The following is a 21,330-nucleotide window of genomic DNA, read 5'->3' as shown; positions in this document are numbered from 1 at the left end:
GTCCTATCCCTCAGGCCACAACTGGAGTTTATTTATTTCACTGCCTTCAACATGAGTCAACATGCAAAACTACAAAATTTGCTTGATTTGTTCTATTTGTTGGAGATATAGTCACATCTTATCAATATCTGATTTAAAGGTTTACTTTTGAAAACCCACTGATCACATTCCTTGAGGCAGTTCTCCATATCATTTATGCCACATGGAAGTATTCTGTGACACATTGGAAGAGAAAGGATGCAGAAATGTAAGCACAAAAAAGTAAGTATTAAGGCGCTGGTGGGAGAAGAAAACCCAATATAAATACTACTATACTAATACCATAATTTTATTTTTTAACTCAACCAATGTATTAATTTTCAGGCATCATTTCAGGTTGCAACTGACTGCATTACATCTAGTGTGTTTGGTCAAATTTACCACAAATAGTTTAGGCTGAATGCTAAATGTATTTCATATATTTTATATATTATATTATTATATTATATTTAAATATATTATTTCTAATTCTGCAAATTGAAGAACTTAAGATGGGCGTGAAATGCTTTTGCATTCAGTTACTACGGTCTACAACCGGAACCTTTATTTTTACGGCTACATTCACGCCCGGCAAGGCTTTTTGGTAGTACCTGCTAAAAGCCGTTAGCGGAAGATAAACATAACGCTCGTTCACCATGGCAGAGGTAGGTTTATGGTTATTTTCAACCTTATTTGTCATACGGTACTCGTCTGTGAACAACTAACCCTTACTGTCACGGTTTTATTTCGCGTTCTCTGCGTGTTGTGTATAAAATAGGAGCGAAGTTGACCATCGTTAGCCTGTTAGCTCGCCAGATCGTTCGGTAACTTGGCTGTTAAAAATGTTTACATGTACAAACATTACCTACATCTTTGATACAAAGCAGCGTCATTTTTTAAACAACCCGTATCGTCACTGTCAATACAATATGTTTTACTCTATATTATAAATAAAGAGTCGAGCTGTGTGGAGATGCTAACGGGCTAATTATGTGTTTTCCTTCACAACTGGATGAAACATTCATAATGTATCCAGGGCAGAGGAGAAAAGGGCTGTGGGTTCTTCAATAACAGCTGGAAATGGATAGGTATAACCAACGACGTATTGAGATAAAATTATTATGGTAAACATCTATCATTTGAAGGGTGGTCTAATATTGAAAGTGGTATTCAATTAATTATAAGTCAATGTTAAATGTGAACCACTGCCAATAGGCCATTTTAAAATAGCAGACATTTTGACCTGTCAAAGTAAGATAAACACAGCTGTTGGAATTTAAGATGGCTCATTACAGTTTAAATGTTCCAGTGACCTGTGACAGAAAGCCAGTATGAACACCACTAGGGTGCTGAAAGTGTTGTAGCAAAGCATTCTTTATTCCACCTCAGTGAATCATCGGAAAAAAACATTTTAAGGCCGGTTAACATCATTGTCTGTGATGTGAATTATTTATCCAAAGCACATTGGATCTTTTCCATACATTTCTTAGTAGAAAACAATACATTTTATTTGTTATTTAACCTCTGAACTGACATGTTGAGCATTGTAAAGGTTACTATATTAAATATTGTAAATAAAAACTGGGGAAAAATTCAGTAAGGTATACAGATAATATTATTTTGATATAATTTTGAATGAAATGTTCACTATATATTGATGTGTTTGTGCACTGTACAAACACACTTAAAGACACAGAAAACAGAAACAGAAAATTGCTGTTTTGCTCTCTGAAATGTTTTTCTCTTTTTAAATGGTCATATCATCCAGCCCTAAAGCTGCAATCATCCTAATTTTGACATGTCAAATTAGGATTGTTTCCTCACAGAGAGCAATAATTATGTTGTTATGTAGTAGTTAAAAGATTTAGGACTATCGTCGATTAATAGCCTTTTTTGCTTTAATCAAACATCCTGCTTTCCATATGATTGTTGCGTCGTAGAGATATTGTAGCTCTGTTGTAGTAATATGAACCTTGTCGAAGACGATACACATCCAAAGTTTAGTCTGAATTATCTGTGAAAGGTTAATTATTTCAGTTGTCAAATGTTAGAGATGATTAAAAGTGTGATCTCCTGTTTCCACAGACACACAGCTTGCAGGACATGAGGCAACAGGCCGCCGTTGCTGCCAAAGTCTTCATTCAGAGAGACTACACCAACGGAACAGTGTGCCAGTTCCAAACCAAGTTCCCCTCAGAGCTGGAGACCAGGGTATGATCCACCTCTTCACTGTGTTACTCACAGTGACTCCTTCATTCCATCACACTTGGAATGAACAGCGTTGACCTCACACTCCCTCATTATTTACACTTTACAGTCATGAATTTGTGGTTATGATCTCTGCTTCAGACAAATCCGAACTGACCGCCTACTCCTCAACTTTCTCATGAACTCCTCATCTGTTGAACCCTGACCTTACGTCCAGGAAAGTCTAGGGGTTTGTGAGAGATTGCATTTCTTAAATGCTACTAAAACATAAATCAAATAGCATCATTAAAAGCAAACAGAAAAAAACAAACGACTGTCCTCCTTCTCCTACTCCTACTGTCTAAACACATGAAGCAAACCACACAGTAAAATGTGCAGAAAGACTCTGTTTCATGCTGTTAGCTATTAGTTAATAGGGTAGATATGAATGTCAGTGGGAGGTTTTCTTTCATCTCTAACAGAACCAAGAGCCTCTGGTTTGCTTTCGGCTTTGAGTAAAAGGCAGGAAAACACCCTGGAATTGAGTTGGGCAATATCCAAATTTGACTGTAATACAATGAGTATAATGTGGTATATGGCTCAGAAGGAGTGCCAGAATAGTTCAAATTAAATAATAAAAAATTAACAAGGCAGCAAGGCAGACCTATCAACATACCTAATCACCCTTTTTTATATTTTTACAACCTACTGACACTTCACCCACTCTGCCACCACACAAGTTTTTCTTTGTGAGGAACAGACTCATCCTTTCTGTAAAATTGTGTCTCTATCTCTCCTTCCAAAACTCTGTACTCTGATCGCCACTTGCTGCTCCACTCCAGTTTATTTTAGCCTGTAACTCCATCTTCCTCTCAGACAAAGTGCCGTCATTCTCGTATCCTCTGCTCTGCAACGAGGATCTGAGAAGTTTCATCATTTGCACATCAACCTGCGCACCGACTTGCTTTCATATTTTGCCTCCAGCTTGGCAAGAATTCCAGCTTTTTATTGACTTTTAATTGGATGTCCTCGCCTGACACTGCAGCCCATCATTTGTTTTGTTTTTGCCATCGTGTTTCTCTTCTCTTCTTCTAGAAAGAAGTGATCAAATGATGTCAAAGCTAAAAATGTATTTCCTGAGTCAACAGTCAAGGTAAACGTTATACCAAAGTGAAAGCTCACCCACACAGACGGATGTGTCGGACAAATACTTTATTTATGTATTAAAGTATTATTTTATGACGACAATGAAACTGATAGCATGGTAATTTCCAGGTACAGCATTATACTGTTTTTATCATATCATTGCTTAACCTTTCCTTAGACTTATCTTCTTTCCGTCAGATGTCTAATGTAGTGTGTTTAAATCTACAGGTCAGTTCAAAGTTTTCTCCATGTACAAATGCGTTGTATAACACATCGTTGAGCTTTTTGCTTTGAGCAAAGTTTCTTTCCATTTTTAGCTACATTTTCAAATATATGAAAAGAAAAGACAACTTTATTTATCAATTGCTATTTGGAACCGTAGAGGATTTAACAAATAACACAAAAGGCGTCTCATACCCCATTTCCACTGTTAAGAAACCCCACTCAACCTTGTGTTTAAACTATTTTGTGACCAGTATTCACTCCAATGTCATGTTTTTTAATGTTTGTAGTAATATATACATTTTAAATTTTTGGACCGTGCTCAATATCATTTACAAAATGCAAAAATAATAACCACTGAAAAATTATCACTGAGAGCCAATTTGTTACGTCACGTCAAAAACAAATTTTAGAATTCAAATTTAAGTGTACGCGATCCTAAGAGTATGTTCTCTGTTTTTTATTGCTGTTAATCAACCTTTTCCAAAAAGAAACTCCAAATCAATGTCAATGTTGTGTGTTTGTTTCTCACAGGACACAGGAGTTGCTGGTCTGTTACTGTTTCTTTTCAAAAAGGTTTACAAAGTAACACGTCTTCACGTCTTACAGATGGAGGAAACAGTGGACCAACATTTAATGTTGAAGAAGCAAACACTGATAAATGTTGCATTTATCAAAGCAAATTGTTCATGTTGCTGCTTTGGCCCTGAAAAACAAAAAAAAGCTGAAATCAGGGTGAAAATGTAGCCAAAGTGATAAATAAAACCAGCGTGGGCAGGAACCCCCGATGTGCTGTGTCCTGATGTGAACCGTGGTGGAAGTGGTTTTTGAGCAGGCTTCGATAATGATGTTGAGGAGGAAGAGCAGGTTGCCGGCACCGAACAGTCTCTGCGCCACATTAAAGACGGTGCCAGGCAAACGGTTCAGAGTTCGTAGGACGTTTAAAGCTGCAGTTTTGAAACGCAGGCACCACATGAAAAAGGGCTGCTTCACCACACTTAGACCGCTCACTGGTGGTTTATTGGCACTTCTCTTTTGATTGGGTGGTCTCCCATGTTTTTTTTGGGAGGACTGAGTACACACACAAATACAAATGCCCAAAAGAAAAAGCCTTTACCTCGAGGAGGTAAAAGTTAAACCACTAAATGTTCTTCCCACATGCACGTTTTAATTATTGGATTTGTAATATATATAATATAATGCCAAGCTGTTTCTTGGCTTCCATTTATAGGGCACTCATGGTTTTTTGTTTTTGTTTATAAAAAAAGGCTTATCTTCTAGAAGTCAAACTGTTTTCTCATTTACATTTGGTGTTTTGGAGATGTTTTCCTGCTGTAGGGCTGCAACAAACGATTAATCTGTCGATTATTTTCTCGAATTATCGAGTATTTGTTTGGCCCATAAAATTTCATAAAATGTCGAAAAATGTTCCCCAAACCTTGAAATGATTATGTTCTCTGATGTCTTTTTTGAAGAACCTGAAAAACATCACAAAGTTTGTTTTAATTATAAAAAACACCCTATTTTTTTGCCCCAAGGTCAACTAGGATTGGCACCATTGCCTCCCACTATCCACATATGGAGGATAAAGTAATAGAAGATGAATGAATGAATTAATTAATGATTAACAATCGATTAATTGAATAATCGTTGCAGCCCTATGTCACATTAATGCAAGCAATCATTCCTATTGGTTTTAGTACCTCTTTCCTGTATAGATACTGTTGAAGAATTCAACCATATGACTAGTACAGTTTTTCTAAATTCCCAGGTATTTATCAGAATTCTATTTTTTTATGGAGTGATGATTAGTTTTAAAGCAGAAGTGCATAACTAGTGATTTCTGTTGTTGTTGCTGTTGTCTTTGTGAATAGAAACAGTGTAGCTTCTGTCAAGCAATGCTATCAGACCTGACTTTTTTTAGTAGTTGAATTTTTGGCCATTTCTTTGTGTTTTCATTTATATTTTAATCCTGTTTTGCAGCAGTCTCACTTTGTTTGCACACTTAAGCTCTGGCCTCCATCTCTCTTGACATACATTTGCTGTGTGCAGTGTGACAATGTTGCCAGGGACGCAAGATCCAAACACAGCTACACCGAGAAATACAGAGCGCTGTGGTGCTGGTAGGCGTAATCAGTGTTGTATGAACTCATTTTAGACAATTGGTTTGAACGTTACAGATATTTGTTAATATTTAGAAGTTGCGCATAACAGTTTTAAGTAATTGTCTATTTCCTCACTTGAATATGTAAACCCAGCGCAGTTCAGCACTATCGTCTATCGCTCTTGGAATCCTAATGTAACTGCAGCAGACGTAATGGAAAGATGCTCAAGCAGAGAAATGTGGTTTTAATTGAATTGGGGAAAAAATTAGGAGTACAGGAGGCTCGCAATAGCGGGCACCAAACATGCCTGAAAACGCTGATGTGTTGGATCTTGTTGTTGCATTCCTTGGGCACAAGGGAGCAGAACATTTGGCGACTTTTCAGAGGCTCAGGAGGCTCCTGGCTGGCTCCTCGTCTTATCCCGGGGCTCCTTCCTTTTCCCCTCTGAATCACAGAGAGATCACCGGATCCGTCCTGAGCTAGCATGGGACCAGTGTCAAGACCCCGGTCAAAACAGTCCAAATGTCCTACACCCTCCATCATACTTCCCCGCAGCAACCTTTCATTTGAGAAATTCTCCAGAAACGTTGGTTTGATTATCAGCCAGCCCTGGTTCCCAGCTTGTAACTCAAAAACTGCAGAGCAGCAGTGATTCAGCTTTGTCTTGCTCAAGGTGCATCTGTGCAACTGGAGATGGAGAAATAATCAGTAATGACCCCCTTGGATTGCCACCGTGTGTGTCCGACTTTCAGTGCGATTCTCATCCTAATAATTTCGGGCGGTGTTTCCACTGTGGGAACGAGGCCCAGTGTTCCCCTGAGTTATGAGAAAGTCCAAGAAAATTCAGCCCTCGATTTATCTAGAGATGGAGCACAGTGGAGAAAATGATCCGGTGCTAAGAAGATGCTGTTTCCATTTGAATATCCACACAGAGACGGAAAGTGCTGAGCCAACTATGTCCAATGATTTTAACCTTTTCTTCTACCTGTTATGTTTCCATGTGTTTCAGATTGACAAACAGCAGTTTGAGGAGACGGTGCGGACGTTAAATAACCTGTACGCTGAAGCCGAGAAGCTGGGAAGCCAGTCATATATTGAAGGCTGTCTGGCCTGCCTCACAGCGTACACCGTGTTCCTGTGTATGGAGACTCACTACGAGAAGGTGATGGACACATTTATGCATAGATTCATGCACAAGTGCACAAATTAGGCTCAGTGGTGTTTATTTTTCAAACTCAAACCGTAAAAATCCATTCAGCTTATAAATATACAGCCTGGAAGTGTATCAGACCATCTGAAATAATTATGGCATGGTCTAGCAGAGGGCTCTGTGAGTGCAGTTTGACCTTTACATACAGATTTTGGAAGAGACTAAATGACCTCTGCACTTGGGCACAGCGAAAATTTGTTTATATCGGTATCAGTATCAGTTAAACTTCCCCTGATATATCGGCAAAAAAATCCAGTATTGTGCATCCCCAGTTGAGCCATTTATGCTCATTCCCGAGTGTGTTTCCTCAATGACCCTCGTCCACTCCACGACACTGACAACCGTGACAATGGCTGCTGATTTTTGGGCTGGAAGTGGAGCTCACTAACATCAACAAAGAACCGTTTCTCAGCATGAAACAAACCTCATTCCGCTCCTGTTTATAACTGACATGGCTAACAGCTGTGCTAACAGCCGGAAGATGAATGTGCGTCTTAGCATTGCTTTTGAAATACTGCCGTAATTTGCCTTGATGTTGCAGAAGAAGGAGAAATTAGCATGTTCTCCCACGTCTTGCCACCAATGCTGATGTTAGCAGAAGCCAATAAAAACCCTCATGCATAGCACAGTTATTTGACCAGGGAGTAAATGCCGATTAAACACATTCTCGCTGGCCAAAACCCCCTTTAAACTTGGGATTATACTGTTGTTGTTTTACTAGTGGTAATGGGGGTAATATTGTACTGTTTTTCAGTAAAACAATGCTTGTGGTATTGGGAACAAAACTTGCATGTCAATTGGTTAAGTATTTAAACATTTCAAAAGATACACAGCCTTAATGATGAACACTCGAGAACAGATGTTGAGTTGGCTTGCGCACGTAGACTAGATCATCAATATCACCCCTGAGCCCATTGTTGAACAGATATTCTGAAATTATATTCAGGTTGATGATCATGGTGACTGTGCTTTTTTTTTAATATCTATCCACATTGCACACGTCTGTAATCAGGGAAAATAAGTGGTAACCATGGAATCAGTTGCGTGTTTGGTAACAGGTTAATACAAACCTTTAGAGCAGCTGTAAATCACGACATCAGCCTTAGGTTGGGTCTGGACACACAAAAAAAAACCAGAACGGCTGTCAGGTGCATGTTGGGATGGTATTGAAAAATAAAGCCAGCGTCACGCTTTAATGTAGATATAATACTAGTCTATAAATGACACCGGAGATGATTGAGGTGCGTTTGTACTCTAAGAAGTTGTGTTGATGTTGTGTGGAATATTTTAGCTCGACTGTAAATCAACCGCTTTTACGACCTTTTACGAGAGCGAGCGAATAAATAAGATTTATTGTCAACTAAAATACCTTTTGGCCTAGTTCATATTGAACGTAAATGGATCAGTATGTCAGTGTGTTCTCCTGTCCCATGAATTCATCTTTTTGTAAGCAGGAGTGAACACATAAAAAGTTGTTTGGCATCGTTTGGGCATTATGAGGACTTACAGTATTCTGCGGGTTACACTGACTTGTCATCAGCAAAATAAAAAAAGTCTGTTAAAAATCAACCCGTCACCTTTGGAACGTGATAGTTTAGCTAGGTGGATCCAATTTCAGTTGGATTAAAATTTATTTTTAAAGTCTAGTTCAAGTTAAACTAACACAGTAAATCGTTTCTTTCTAATTTTGCACAAACTTATTGACATATTGCCCTCGTACGTTATGGTCATGTTGCTAAATATGTTCAAACCAAGCCAGAGTTCTCTCTAAAGCAATAAAGTTTAGCAAATTGCTTTTAGATTCATAAATGTAGAGCTTTTTAATTGTCAGAATCTAGCCAATATGTTGTCTAGTGCAGTGTTTCCCACATTTGTGGTGCTTGGAAAATAAAAACCCTATTTAGTGCATGTTATTTAAAACATATACACATAAATGTTAACTAAAAGGTTTGGAAAAATTTTGCACATTTGGTTGGGGACCCAAAAAAAATCCCCATGACCCATCTGTGGGTCCTGACCCAGTGTTTGGGAACCACTGATCTTGTGAGTGTAGTGTGTACTGCTGCTGTATTGCTGCCAGAGAGAAATGCTGTCTAAAAAAATATGATTGCTTTGTTTTTTTGTAGGTTTTGAAGAAGATCGCTAAGTTCATTCAGGAACAGAATGACAAGATCTATGCACCGCGAGGCCTCCTGCTCACCGACCCCATCGAGAGAGGCCTACGAGTCGTATCCTTCACTGCCTTTGTGTCTTGTGGCCAGTAAATATGCTTTATAATCTCTCTCTCTCTCTATGAAGCTTTAAGCCTGTTTCACACTAAATTTAGTAGGTATACCTGGGTTCTCAGAAGTTGGGTGAAGTTGAGGAAGTCGGAAGTTGGTTACCATTTTGCATCTTCTTTTTAACCGATCATTTGGATGATGTGATTGATGAATGATATCAAGTGCTGTCCTTTTGAGTTCTTAAAAAGTAAGGACGGCCATATATATTAATGCAAACGGCTGGGTGATGAATGCATGTTGCGGCATTGGGCCGGAAAAGTAGAGCAGATGAAGTTGCATGTTCTCACTGTGAATTTGACCTGGGAGTGAATTCCCGTGAAAAGCCTAGGGTTAAATGGATTTTTGACCACAGGGAAGTGTGGTTTTAGTTGTTGGTATTCTTCACCTTTGACTAGGAAGTTTTGTATAAGAGTTCTCCCCTAGACAACAATGAAAGCAATGGTAAAGCAGATTTTAACTCTAAACTCTGACTCTACAAACATATTAGAAACAGGGAAATTTAAAACCCACTGTTTTTTGTTTTTTTACAGTAAGAAACTACCTTATTGTGGAGGAATGACGTTGCACATAAAAAGAGCAAAGATAAACTGAATACTTGGAGCAAGTTAACTTGTTAAACATACCCTGGGATCAGGAACGTATGTGAATGTGATCACACCACAGTTTCTTAAGTAGAACAAGGAGCTTTAAAAATGACCTAATAGACATGGTGATTTACAGGCCTTCTGCCCTCGCTGTGTCGCTCTGCCTGTAACTGCTGGATGAAAATGGAAAGCAGCAGTCGGGGGAGCTTACAGGAAATCCAGCGGTATGTAGGGATACCCTATAAAAACACCAGATAAAAGTTTGTATGTAATCCATAGCATCTGCATAAAATCAGCGGGTGCACCAACATCCTGGCAAAACCAGTGTGTGTGTGTGTGTGTGGTGACTCAACATCTCAATTAATTGCAACTGGGCGCCATTGGGAGATTGGGAATAACAGAATATGACTGAAATTGTTCACAGCTGAGCTTTGTTATGGCCCTTGCCTACAATTATATATCGTTGACAATGATCTGAAATATTTCTCATGACAGTTGCGAGCTGCATTTCGCCAGGTTTGGCAACAGTCGAAACACTGGGAGATTGACAGGATTCTGTCACCTCGGCTCTTGTTTTAACATCTGCTATTAACACCAAGGAAACTCGATGAGTGTATTTGTAACGGTCTGATGATTTCACTGATGTGTGTAATCTAAAAATGTGTGTTTCCACCACAGGAATTTTTGTTAAAAAACAAAAAAAAATGCCCCCCTACTTATGTTAAAATGAAACCACTCTCGAGAAGCAATGTCATGATCTCACATGCAGCTTCACCTCTGTTCTTCTAGCTCGAATAGCTTGGTGCAGACTTCTTTCTTTCTTTTAAATTTTTATTCTTTCCCGAGTTCACACTCAACATAAATCACCATCTACTAAAGCAGTTGCCAGAATAAAAAGAGCCAAGTTTGATTTTAACAGAGTAAAATCAATTGTCATAACTATGTGATCACATAAAAAATAAAATACCACAGATTTCATGAAATCCCTGCATGTCCGGCAGCGTATTTAATGTCATCGTAACCTTGTTATGGCCATACTCATAAAACCCTCTCCTGATAAAAGGTTTTTGAACTGTAGAGTTGTAATCGCTCATGGACTGGCCTTGTGACATTCAGCCCACATTCATTGGTAATGGATTTCATTGAAGGCCACTAAAAACATAATTTTTTAAAATTTAAACATGAAGCCAACGACACCGCATACAGTTGGGAAATGGCTGTGTTCTAAGACTGGTGCTTTAGTTTTTGACAGAAGCTGCTGTCAGACCTGCACTGATGTCCAGTTATGTTCATATAAAGTCCAAGTAACCTTAGTGACAAGACAGCAGGAGAAGCTCTGGATCATTGACAGCAAGCGACACAGCCATCACCTGAACATTCTCCTACTGCTGTGATCATATTTAACCCAGACAATCTTCCGCACATGATGAACGATGAATTGTGGTGAATGTTTTCAATTAGCCAGTCCAACTTTTTTTCCGGTAAAGCCTGCCCCACACTTGAGGATTTTCAAATCTGACTTGATTTTAAAAACATGGGGGACCACAGAGACGACAAACTATGCAACCGATTTTCAGTGTTTTAATCCTGACAAAGCACAGATTAGATGACCCAGTCGAGATGCAGGACCACACTCACTCTTGGTGTTTAATCAAACAGTTTCAGGGAGGATATTCCAGGGATTTGAGATCTCACAGAAACGTGCGTGACTGTCAGCGCCGTTGTCAGTCAGTAGCTGTTGTGTGTGCGATGTTTTGCGGTGAGAAATGCCAAAAAACTGAGAAGACGGAATCAACCATAACTTGTACAAGGTTGTGGTTGGTTCTAAACAAAAGTAGGTTATTGCCGGGCTCTGCACACGCCCCTATTCAGTCATAAATATCAAACATGTTTAATACTTGTGATCTAAAATCAATAAGACTCAGTTGCGTCCGATGAGGTTAAATTATCACGTCAGTTAACCCCTCACTACAGGATCATTTGGCCAGATAATCTGTTCAAATCAGCCTAAAATCGGAAGAACAGAAGAGCCGGATAGGGACTGAAATCTGGCCAATTATCTTCTCATGTAGGGCAGGATTAAGCTGTCAGCCAAAAATTGCGGAGATGTTTTACCAAGAGGGTTTAGCAATAAATTATTGAATTTACAGGAGGCATGCAGCAGTGCTCCACTTTTGTCTCCTCATGACGCTTAAATTTAATCACCCTTTCTGGAAATTTAAACCGCAAAGAAGTCCCAAGTTTTTCCTTTAACAAGAACAAACCTGAAGTAAAGGCTGGGCATGTGTACGCTCTATGCATTTAGTCCACTTTGTGGCCATTTTCAGGATTTTCATGTCTGAAATGTGGCTTTCTTCAAAAATGACAGTGGGATTTTCTCTGAATTTGCTGTGATGCAGTTTTTGTTTGTCTGGTTTTCTTCAAGCACATCATTGATATACTAGACTGGACAAAATGGTTCATATAGAACACAAAATATATTCAACCAGTCTAATTCAGTTCTGTCTGCTGAGTCCATGCTGATGCTATAATGTAACCTCCATTCGAACCAATACAGTATATTCAAAATCCTCCCTTGTTCCTCCTACTTCCGTGTTTCCAAACACCGATAGCGACCATTTCTACTGATTGTGCTCTTTAATTCCTTGTTTTTTCCTAGTTTTCTGTTTCAGTGTCCTTCACCTGCTCCTGTTTGCTGATGTATGTCTTGACGTGTAACAAGCGACTAATTAATTGCCCTGTTTGGGTCAATAAAATGTGTCTGATTCTGAATCTAGAATTAACAATGATTTATGCTAGGAACAGTGTTGCTGGTTTATTTTCGCATACCTTTCTAACCCTGAATGACCATCGTAGCCATTTGAAGGCAAGTCATGTTTTCCACAGTTTATTTCCAAAATCCGTTAAATCTTCAGTGGAAAAATGGCAAAATGTGCACAATTGATTTTTTTTAAAGTAGAATTGAACCTCACCTCACTCCAGATGTTTGTACTTGACTACAGCCTGTTCAGATTGAGGTCACCATCTTTGAAGACAGAAGCCTGACCAGATAAAAGCTGCCACGGTGAGTCTCATAATTAACATTTCCTGTACACCAAGGGTTTACACTGGGCTGAGCCCCCAATAAACACATTTTCCTTTTCAATATTTTTTGGATACTGCATGCAAAGTAGAGGTCTTGAGTCAAATAGTGGCTGTAAAAAAGAGAGTTAACTCTTTATGTGCCCTGTTGTCGATTACCGCCACACTCCCCGCAGTCAAAGTTTAAAGCCTCTTCATCTACAGAGCAAAATCAATTACCTGCCTTTACCGTCAGGAGGGTCGTTTCATAAAACATTAAAGGATAACTTGACTTACTTTACGACTTCATATTGCACAGTGCTTAGCATTTTGTCACTTAATTAACGGAAGGATTTATGCACATACAGTTCACTGTCCAAAATGCAGCTCAACCCAAAAAAGTGATTACCCGTTTGGCAGAACATCACATTCGCTACAAATTATGTGTCTTAAAGTAGCTGTAATCAAACAATTATTACATTTTCGTTTAATTGCCCCATTTCCCTGTTTACTTTGCTGGTTTCCAGGCTTCTACCACATTCATGACATGTTGAATGAAGCTGGAGAGTGAGATACTGTTTTATGACTGCGGTAATGAGTTCTGCTGGTGCCAGAAAACAAATGAGGAGTTAATAATTCTAACTTTAATGCAATAAATGTCAGGCGGATATCCGTAATTTAAGGGTCAGCACAGAATGTAGCCACATGTTGTACAATGAGTTATGTATATTTTGTTTTGTGTGACTTCTTTTGTCGACGAGCTGTGTGTGCTGACTGGACGTGCTCAGAAATCTGGTGCGTTATGAATTCATGTGTTGCATTCACTGAAATTAAAAAGAAGGATTTGCATCCACCAAAGACCCTCAGGTTTAGGAGAATCTGCAAAAGTATATAGAAACCGATGTTTGAGGAGCCCTAAAATGCTATTTTTGGAAAACGGTCTCCACTCTTGTGTTTTGATGTCATAGCTCCATCTCTGGCTCTTCCCAGTCGCTGCTCCCTTTCTCTTCTTCTTCTTGTTGTGATATTCAACATGTACATGCACATGCTCCATGTCATCTTCTTCATTTTGGTGTATATCTGTGGCAGCACTACAGCACCACATACAGGCATGGCATAGTTATTTCAGCATTCAGAGTCTTTCTCGTCAATGAAGACATTTCTAGAAACACTGCCATGTTTTATAAAAAAGAAGGAAAGGAAAGGAAAAAAAAGATCATGGAGGGAAATTCTTAGGCCTTACTCTGCAGTTATTGTTCCACGTGTATGAGGGACAACATCCCACGACACACTATTGTTTTGTTTGAACAATTCTGAAACCGTCTGAGACGACACACATTTCGATTATCAGCCACAGATGTCTTTTATACATCTGCAGACATTTCACTCTGGCTGATGCCTCGCGGGTTTCGACTGAAGAGCACATCTCATCCCGTGAATTCCTTCGACCTCTGGCACAGTAAATCCCTTCTTTTTTTCTCTTGTGCGTTCAAGAAAAGACAGAGAAGCTTCACGTTGTTATCCAAAGATGTGCTGGGCCCAAGTCATACTGAAAAGTACTTTGTACAGACCCTGGACTGAGCCTAGTCTGCTCTGTAGCATTGACATTTCCATCAGGCAGAGTAAGACATACCCCATAAATATTTTGCATATGGGGAATGCTGTGTTTGGCAGTGTTTTTGAGTCCACAGACCCCTGTGAATGGATAAACCATTGCCCCCCTACGCTATGGACATATACGGTAATTAATCCTCTCTTTTGTAATTCCTACCAAGTGCTTTGATACATTTACAGGACCTGTTGAGTAATGTAAACCCCAGGTCGTTTATAAGTAGCTGTTGAGAGAAGAGTGCACTGGAGCTTCGCCACAGTCGAAGAACGAGGTAAACCACAACCAGCAAGCACACAGGACTAACGTACAGTATTTCATCCTCCCCGGAGTTTAGGCCTCTTTATCCTCCCACTAGAGCTATCGCGGCAATGATTGTTTCTTACCACACAAATTTGTTTCACTATTTACACTGCTGTGATATTAACCGCTTCAACCTTCACTTATATATCCCTGGTGTTGTGTTGCTTGCTCACTGCTTGTTTTCCCCAAGCATACACAGTGTAAACGATCATAGAGGCTAACCAATGTGACAGAACCTGATCCAAAGCAATACCATTTAAAAATAAGCTATTTCTCTACCCTAAGTGATCAGCTGTTGTGGCTGTGGTGCTGCGTGTACCGTACTGTTGGGGCACAGGGAGAGTCTCTGAATGCACCGTGTTCCTTAAAGCCAAGCAGAGCGACATTTTCAAACTTATAATCAGATAAAAGGTTTCACTCATCTCTGTCTATATGGCAGCACATTTTGAAATGGTAGGAAACATCAACTAAGTTGTAGGGGGCACCCGAGGTTCATTGTTCATCCATTGTCCATTCACTGTCCTTGTAAATTATTTCAGGATAACATTTATTATTCAGCAAAACCGCATGTTGCAATATATACGTTGTCGTGACCTCTGTTGCGTATCACATCCTGAGGTTGTAGGAAGTAGCCAGCTCATTTGTAACCACACGCTTCCAACCGGCTCTTTCAGTCAATGTAACTGTGAAAACAGCATCAAATTCAAATTACAACATGCCGACTGCAAACAGTGAAGGAACATCACTGACAACTGTCTCATAAAAAGCGAGAGAAGAGCATGAAAGACGGCATAACTGAGGTATTCCATTGACTGCAACAGCCTTACCTGCCACTATTTCCTCTGCTTTAGACTGATACATCTGCATGTCAGATCAATATCAGCCTCTGATTATAAGTTGGCCATGACCAGACAGCCTGTGTGGAATGTTTGTAGCTGCAGTTTGGGCGTCAATTTTTTTTTTGCCTCCGGTGACTTAAATGGAGCTGAGAGTAAAGTATCGAACGTATTAATCAGGTGACAAGACCCATGATCCTCACTAACTGATGATTTTTATCCAACCATTCTTGAGGAAACAATTTAAAACGAGCACAAATGTTCACTTCACCTCCAATGACCTGGCGTCAAAAGTAAATGGGACCTCACATACCATGGATCCATCCATTTTCTACTGCTTTATGCTCTACGTGAAGGTTGCGGGGAGCTGGAGCAAATCCCAGCTGACATGGGGCAAAAGGCAGGTTATACGCTGGACAGGTCACCAGTCATGGGGCAAACATACAGAGACAAACAAGTGTTCACATTTACACCTACAGTCAATTCAGGGAGTCCAATTAACCAAATCTCCTATCTGCATGTTTACGGTGTGTGGTAGGAAGCTGGAGTTCATGGAGTAAACTGTGTCAGTGGGGAGCTAAATCAAGACAGACAGACTTGGCTGAGTTCGCCCAGGCTAAGCATCTTCAGTCGTTCGCTGTAGGCAACTGGACTCGCTTGAGTCAACTTGAAGATGTTTCATCTCTCATCCAAGAAGAGGCATCCTCAGTTCTCGCTCAAGTCCAGTTGCCTACAGCTACCTACTGAAGATGACCATGACCTGGATGACTGAGAACCTTCGCAGACCAGACATGTGTGGAGCATACACGTTTTAAAATGTGCAGCATTATCGACTTTTTAATGCATGCCTTTAATGTCTTCCATCAGTGTGTGGATGTAAAAGTGCAACTTTGACAGTTTGATGCAGACGTACAACCCTGAAGCAGTAATTCAACTTTTGGCTTGCGAGTCGGCGAAGAATAAAGAAATGTTGACTTATTATTTCTCTGCTATTGCCTCCAGATCATACGAGTGTCAGTACCACCATCATGTATCTATCAAGCCGTTCCCTCCCATCCTCTTTTCTTCCCTATTATGTCTGTAGGTCTGACTTGTTAAAAGCAGGATTTCTTGTGTTTGGCTGAGAGCAAGGTTGAATTGTGTGATGGATCAGCCTCCAGTGGGAGTGGGGGGGCGAGTGCACTGTAGCAAAACCAGACTTGGCCGGTACAACCTCATTCATTCACAGGCAGACGGTGCCAAGTCAGTGTCCCGGCATCTCATCCAAAAGACATTCTGCTCCTCATAAGTCGTTTGGCTCTGCACACAAACTCAGCAAATGGCTGCAGCACACCCGCCTGTAAATTAGGCTGCAGCCATTCACTCCGTTCAATGTCAGTGGGGAAATTTAGCACAAGGTCAACATTCGTTTGTTGTTCGTTTCATTGTCTGAAATTTGTTTCGTTCAGTAGACGAGAACATTTTTTCCAAGCTAAATTAATAGACATTTTTCATTTAAATGTGGCACTTTTATATTTCCTGTTTTTACACATATAATAAAGCTTTTTTTAAAGGCACTTTGTTCAGTATTGAGTAATTATTTAAAGGATTTTTGTGCATTGTTAGTGCGGTACAGCAATGCCACATATGTTTGCAATGAATTAAGCTGGACTGTAATGACATTAAGTTCGTAACATTTGTCATGTTTCCATGACTGTTTGTTCAGTTTGTCTTCTTGACAGTTCCATTTTGCAGCAATGAAAATAATCCAAATGAGATTAACAGACTTGAGAGTTATATCTATCTATTAATTCAAGCAACACCTGTACGTCTTAGTTTTTACTGCATAACTGTGCAGCCGTTTGCTTGACGGGTTTCAAACTTGGAACGTTGACTTACTGAGGGCACAGTGTGTTCAGTGCCAACTTTGGTCGTGGTTTGCTCAAAATGGGAGTGGGAATGGATCTACTCAATTTAGAAAAAACAGCAACAGTGAAAGCAATGTGCTTCCGTGGGCAACAGTATGTGCAGTGCCGACGTTTGTATAAGAAAATTTAGGCACCTACTTTAAAGGTAAAGCCGTGTTAATCAGCGTTCCGTGTCGATTCGGAGGCTCAAGTTTTTGATGCGTCTTATTTTGAGAGCCTCTTATCATTTTGGCTCAGCATTTTACTATATTTGCTTACAGCACTAGCTGAGTGAACACTGATTAAGCAAAAAAAAAAAACACTTTTCACTTTCTTTTTTTAAAATATCAAGGGCAGCTAAATGTAGTGGTTATCTTAAACATAACATTGTGTTGTACTACTGTCCCATTTAATTTAAATAAATGTCAGACTGACTGACGTCATGTGTATTGGGGTTATTGTCTCGAGATGCACTATATGGACAAAAGTATTTGGACACCTGACCATTACACCAACAGGGGCTGTAATGACATTTAAATACATAAACAGCAGCTTCCACACTTCTTGGAAGTGCTCGTTGGGGTTGAGGTCAGGGCTCTTTGTGGGTCAGTTAAATTAATTGACACTAAACTCAAAGTCAAACCTTGTCTTTATGGTCCTTGCTTTTTGCACTGAGGCACAGTCATGTTGGAATAGGAAAAGACCTTTTCCTCAAAGTGTTGCCACAAAGTTGGAAGCATAGCATTGTCCAAAATGTCTTGGTATGCTGATGAAGTAAGATTGTCCTTAATTGGCGATAGCGGGCCTAGAGACCAGAGCCTCATTTAAACACATTCAACATTGAGTCCAATACTTAACAGGTGAGGCCAAATACCTTTGTCCATATAGTGTATATCATTACATTTTGGTTCAAGGAAGACAAGAAAATGTATCGATACCACAGAATCACAGTTAATCAAACCCCATATTTTCCTGCTATGACATGTAAAAGTCCCTCTGTCATTATGTTACTAACTGATCTTTGTGTTGCTGTTCAGCAGAGCGGAGCAGCCCAGCACCAGTGCTCACATCCCAGAGGACCACACAGACCTGAACCCTTAATACTGCGTCTCCACAATCACATTTTACCTTATCCCGCTACCTGCCATGTGCACGTCAGACTCGGAGTTTGCTTTGTAGCCGAGTATGATATTTCATACGCTACACATGCTTACTCCTATAATATCATCTAATATGTGTGAAATCCCTGACCCATTTAACAGTTCAGGGTTTAAATCTATTATATTTACTTTGACATTTGTAAAGGATATCACGGAAAAACACAATTCATCATCATCCTCAAAGCTCTTATCCTTTCATGCTTTTGGACTTGTGCTTGTGGAAATATGATTTTTCTTGAAATATTTCTCTTTTTTGGACCTTTCTTTTTTTGAATAATTAAAGCCGACACACAGGGTAACTTATTTTCTATGAAGGTTTATACAAGTCTTTTCCACACCATGCTTAAAATGATTGTCTTGGCTGAGCTGAGGAAATAATATAGTCAAGGAACAGCCAGTTCTGGTTATCGGTGCGATTTTTCTGCATGTGGCAACTCACCGTTTATCTTTCTCATGTATTTTTGCCTGAGTGCTTAAGTAGAGTATCACTTTTCCTGCATGTTTCTTTAGTAGGGGTTGACCTTGTCGTTAACTGACTGCTGAACTTTTTCTGGCTCCAAACATTCCAGCCTAACCATCACATGTCCTTTCCTACTCTATGTATGCGTCAACTCGGTGAAGTTTTCTGTCGCTCTCCAAGAAGCCAAAACCATATGCTTGCTCTGTAATTAGCATGTAAAGCTACCCCTCGAGTCATTTTTATTTGTTAACTGTGCCATGCATAGTGTTTGGTGAGTACTGTTGATTTTTAAACTCATTTTTAATAAGCATTATACTGTGTAAAGTATTCATATATTAGTAATGTGGCCTTTTGACTGTATTAAAAGTGCTCTTGTTAGTTGACGGTGCCTGTAATGGCTTTGAATGTCGCCTTTGTTTAAAGGCCTGGTCACACCAGGATTTAGCACAGTAACATTTTTGACGCTAATTTGTGTTCATCTGTCAATAGCACAATAGCAAGCAGTATTGACGGTGACAGACCTTGCAACGACAGAGAACTAGGGAAGCTGCTGTAGCTTAGCTGTGTCACTTACTAGCTTTCATTTTTACCTGTAGCTTATTAGCTGTGGTTTAGCTGTGTCGTATTTATTTAGCCGTGTCACATACTAGCTTATTAGCTTCTTTTTTTTTTTTTTCCTGTAGCTTATTAGCTGTGGCTTAGCTGTGTCGTATGTTTTAGCCTTGTCACATACTAGCTGTAGCTTGTTAGCTGTGTCACTTTTTTAGCTGTAGCTTAGCTGTGCTATTTTTTTTTTTTAAGTTATGCCGCATTCTTGCTTAACTTTTTAGCTATGTCACTTTTTATTTTAGCGGAGTCACTTCTACTTTATTCACTAAACCTCCCTTCTTAAGGAGTGGGCTGCTTCACAAAACAAGTAGTAGTTTTCAGACAGTTTTGAGGCAAAAGTCAATGGTACAAATACAACAATTTTCTGGTTAGCAACTGGTCTTGGCTAACTAGCGAATGAGTTTCTTAACTGCCTGTTAGCTTAGCTCGCAGTAATGTATGTTTCATCTTGAGTAACAGTTATAAAACAAAAGGAAAGGGGAGTAAGCAAAAAAGTGGAGTGACATTTTAAAGTCAGACACCAGAGGTAACTTATCAGCTCCAACAGATTCCTGAGTTTGCAGTTATGAGAAAAAAGTCCACAAACCAAAATGATTAATTTTTAATGATTTCTTTGTTTTATGGAGCAAAAATCCCTACAGAATATTCAAATTTAATTAGCTGAAAAATCAGAAGGCTTGTTTTAATTATTGAAAGAAGCACTTAAACTGATTAATCGGTTATCAAAATGGTTATTTAATTTTGTAATAATTGTTGCACAATACAGCCAATATTTTTTACAGCAAAACCTACTGGTGTGATCAGGTCTAAACAGTGAGATAATGTCAGTCAGATCTGAACTTTGTTCTCTTATTAATAAACCTCTAAATTATGATTTGATGATTGTAAGTTCACTCGTAGAACATATTTGGCTAGAAATGTGTAATTACTCTTGTGAACGTGGTGGATAACGTGCGAGTTTAGACTTTTCATTGTCATAGCTAAAATATTTAATACTTGTCTTGATTTACGTTTGTGTAAATAATGGTTCATTATTAATATGTTTGGATTTACTTTATACTTTATTCATCTGGACTTCAGTTAATTGAACTGTTCTAGGTTCTTTTCTTTTTTCATTGGAAATCCAAATGTTTCATTAATTTACAGGATGTATGTTCATGAATAAAACACGTGTACATATTTTACACCATGTTGGCCCCTGCTGTTATTTCCATGTTGAGAGTTAATGCTTATTTCAGATTTACAAAACACTCGAGAGAAAGACCTACAAGACGCAACGTTTCCCGGTGCTTGTAATGATTTAGTGACGAAAAAAAGTGAAAAAATACTGAGAAATACTGAACAAACTCCAGGGCTTCATTTCAACTTGGTTTGTTTTCAAGGGCGGTATTTAGGGCCGTCTCCGAGAGTTATTCAGCAGGAAAGCTCTCCTGATTCCACCAGAGCTGCACTGTTTCTCCCAGCTGAAGTGAACACTGTCCAAATGAGGTTCAACTCTCATAGGAAGGAGCTGAAAGATGCAAAATTACCTGTAGCTGCATGAGTTTAATCCAGCAGCTGATGTTTAACGAAGTTATAATTTGGAAAAACCCCATTTAAAGCTGTAGGCTACCTGCCCGAGACACCAGGAAATACAGATTTTAGCCACTTTAA

At 39.3% G+C, this 21,330-nt stretch overlaps 1 protein-coding gene across 2 annotated transcripts; it reads left to right on the top strand.

Annotated features, from left to right (window-relative positions):
* The first annotated feature begins 617 nt into the window (after positions 1–617).
* On the top strand, positions 618–20,861 carry LOC122769680 (golgin subfamily A member 7-like). Of its 2 annotated transcripts, none has more exons than XM_044026407.1 (6): positions 618–683; positions 2,104–2,229; positions 6,688–6,840; positions 9,015–9,116; positions 12,766–12,818; positions 18,489–20,861. In XM_044026407.1, exons 1-5 carry the CDS (start codon positions 675–677, stop codon positions 12,805–12,807), a joined length of 432 nt encoding a protein of 143 aa, XP_043882342.1. In that variant the 5' UTR covers positions 618–674; the 3' UTR covers positions 12,808–12,818; positions 18,489–20,861. The 2 variants fall into 2 exon arrangements, with proteins under 2 accessions (XP_043882342.1, XP_043882343.1); XM_044026408.1 differs by having other exon boundaries at positions 18,486–20,861.
* Positions 20,862–21,330: the final 469 nt, after the last annotated feature.

The sequence above is a fragment of the Solea senegalensis genome, linkage group LG5 (genome assembly GCF_019176455.1).
Source record: "Solea senegalensis isolate Sse05_10M linkage group LG5, IFAPA_SoseM_1, whole genome shotgun sequence".
Taxonomy (NCBI): Eukaryota; Metazoa; Chordata; class Actinopteri; order Pleuronectiformes; family Soleidae; genus Solea; species Solea senegalensis.
The sequence above is the reverse complement of the archived record's forward strand: the minus strand, read 5'-3'. Positions and strand labels throughout refer to the sequence as shown.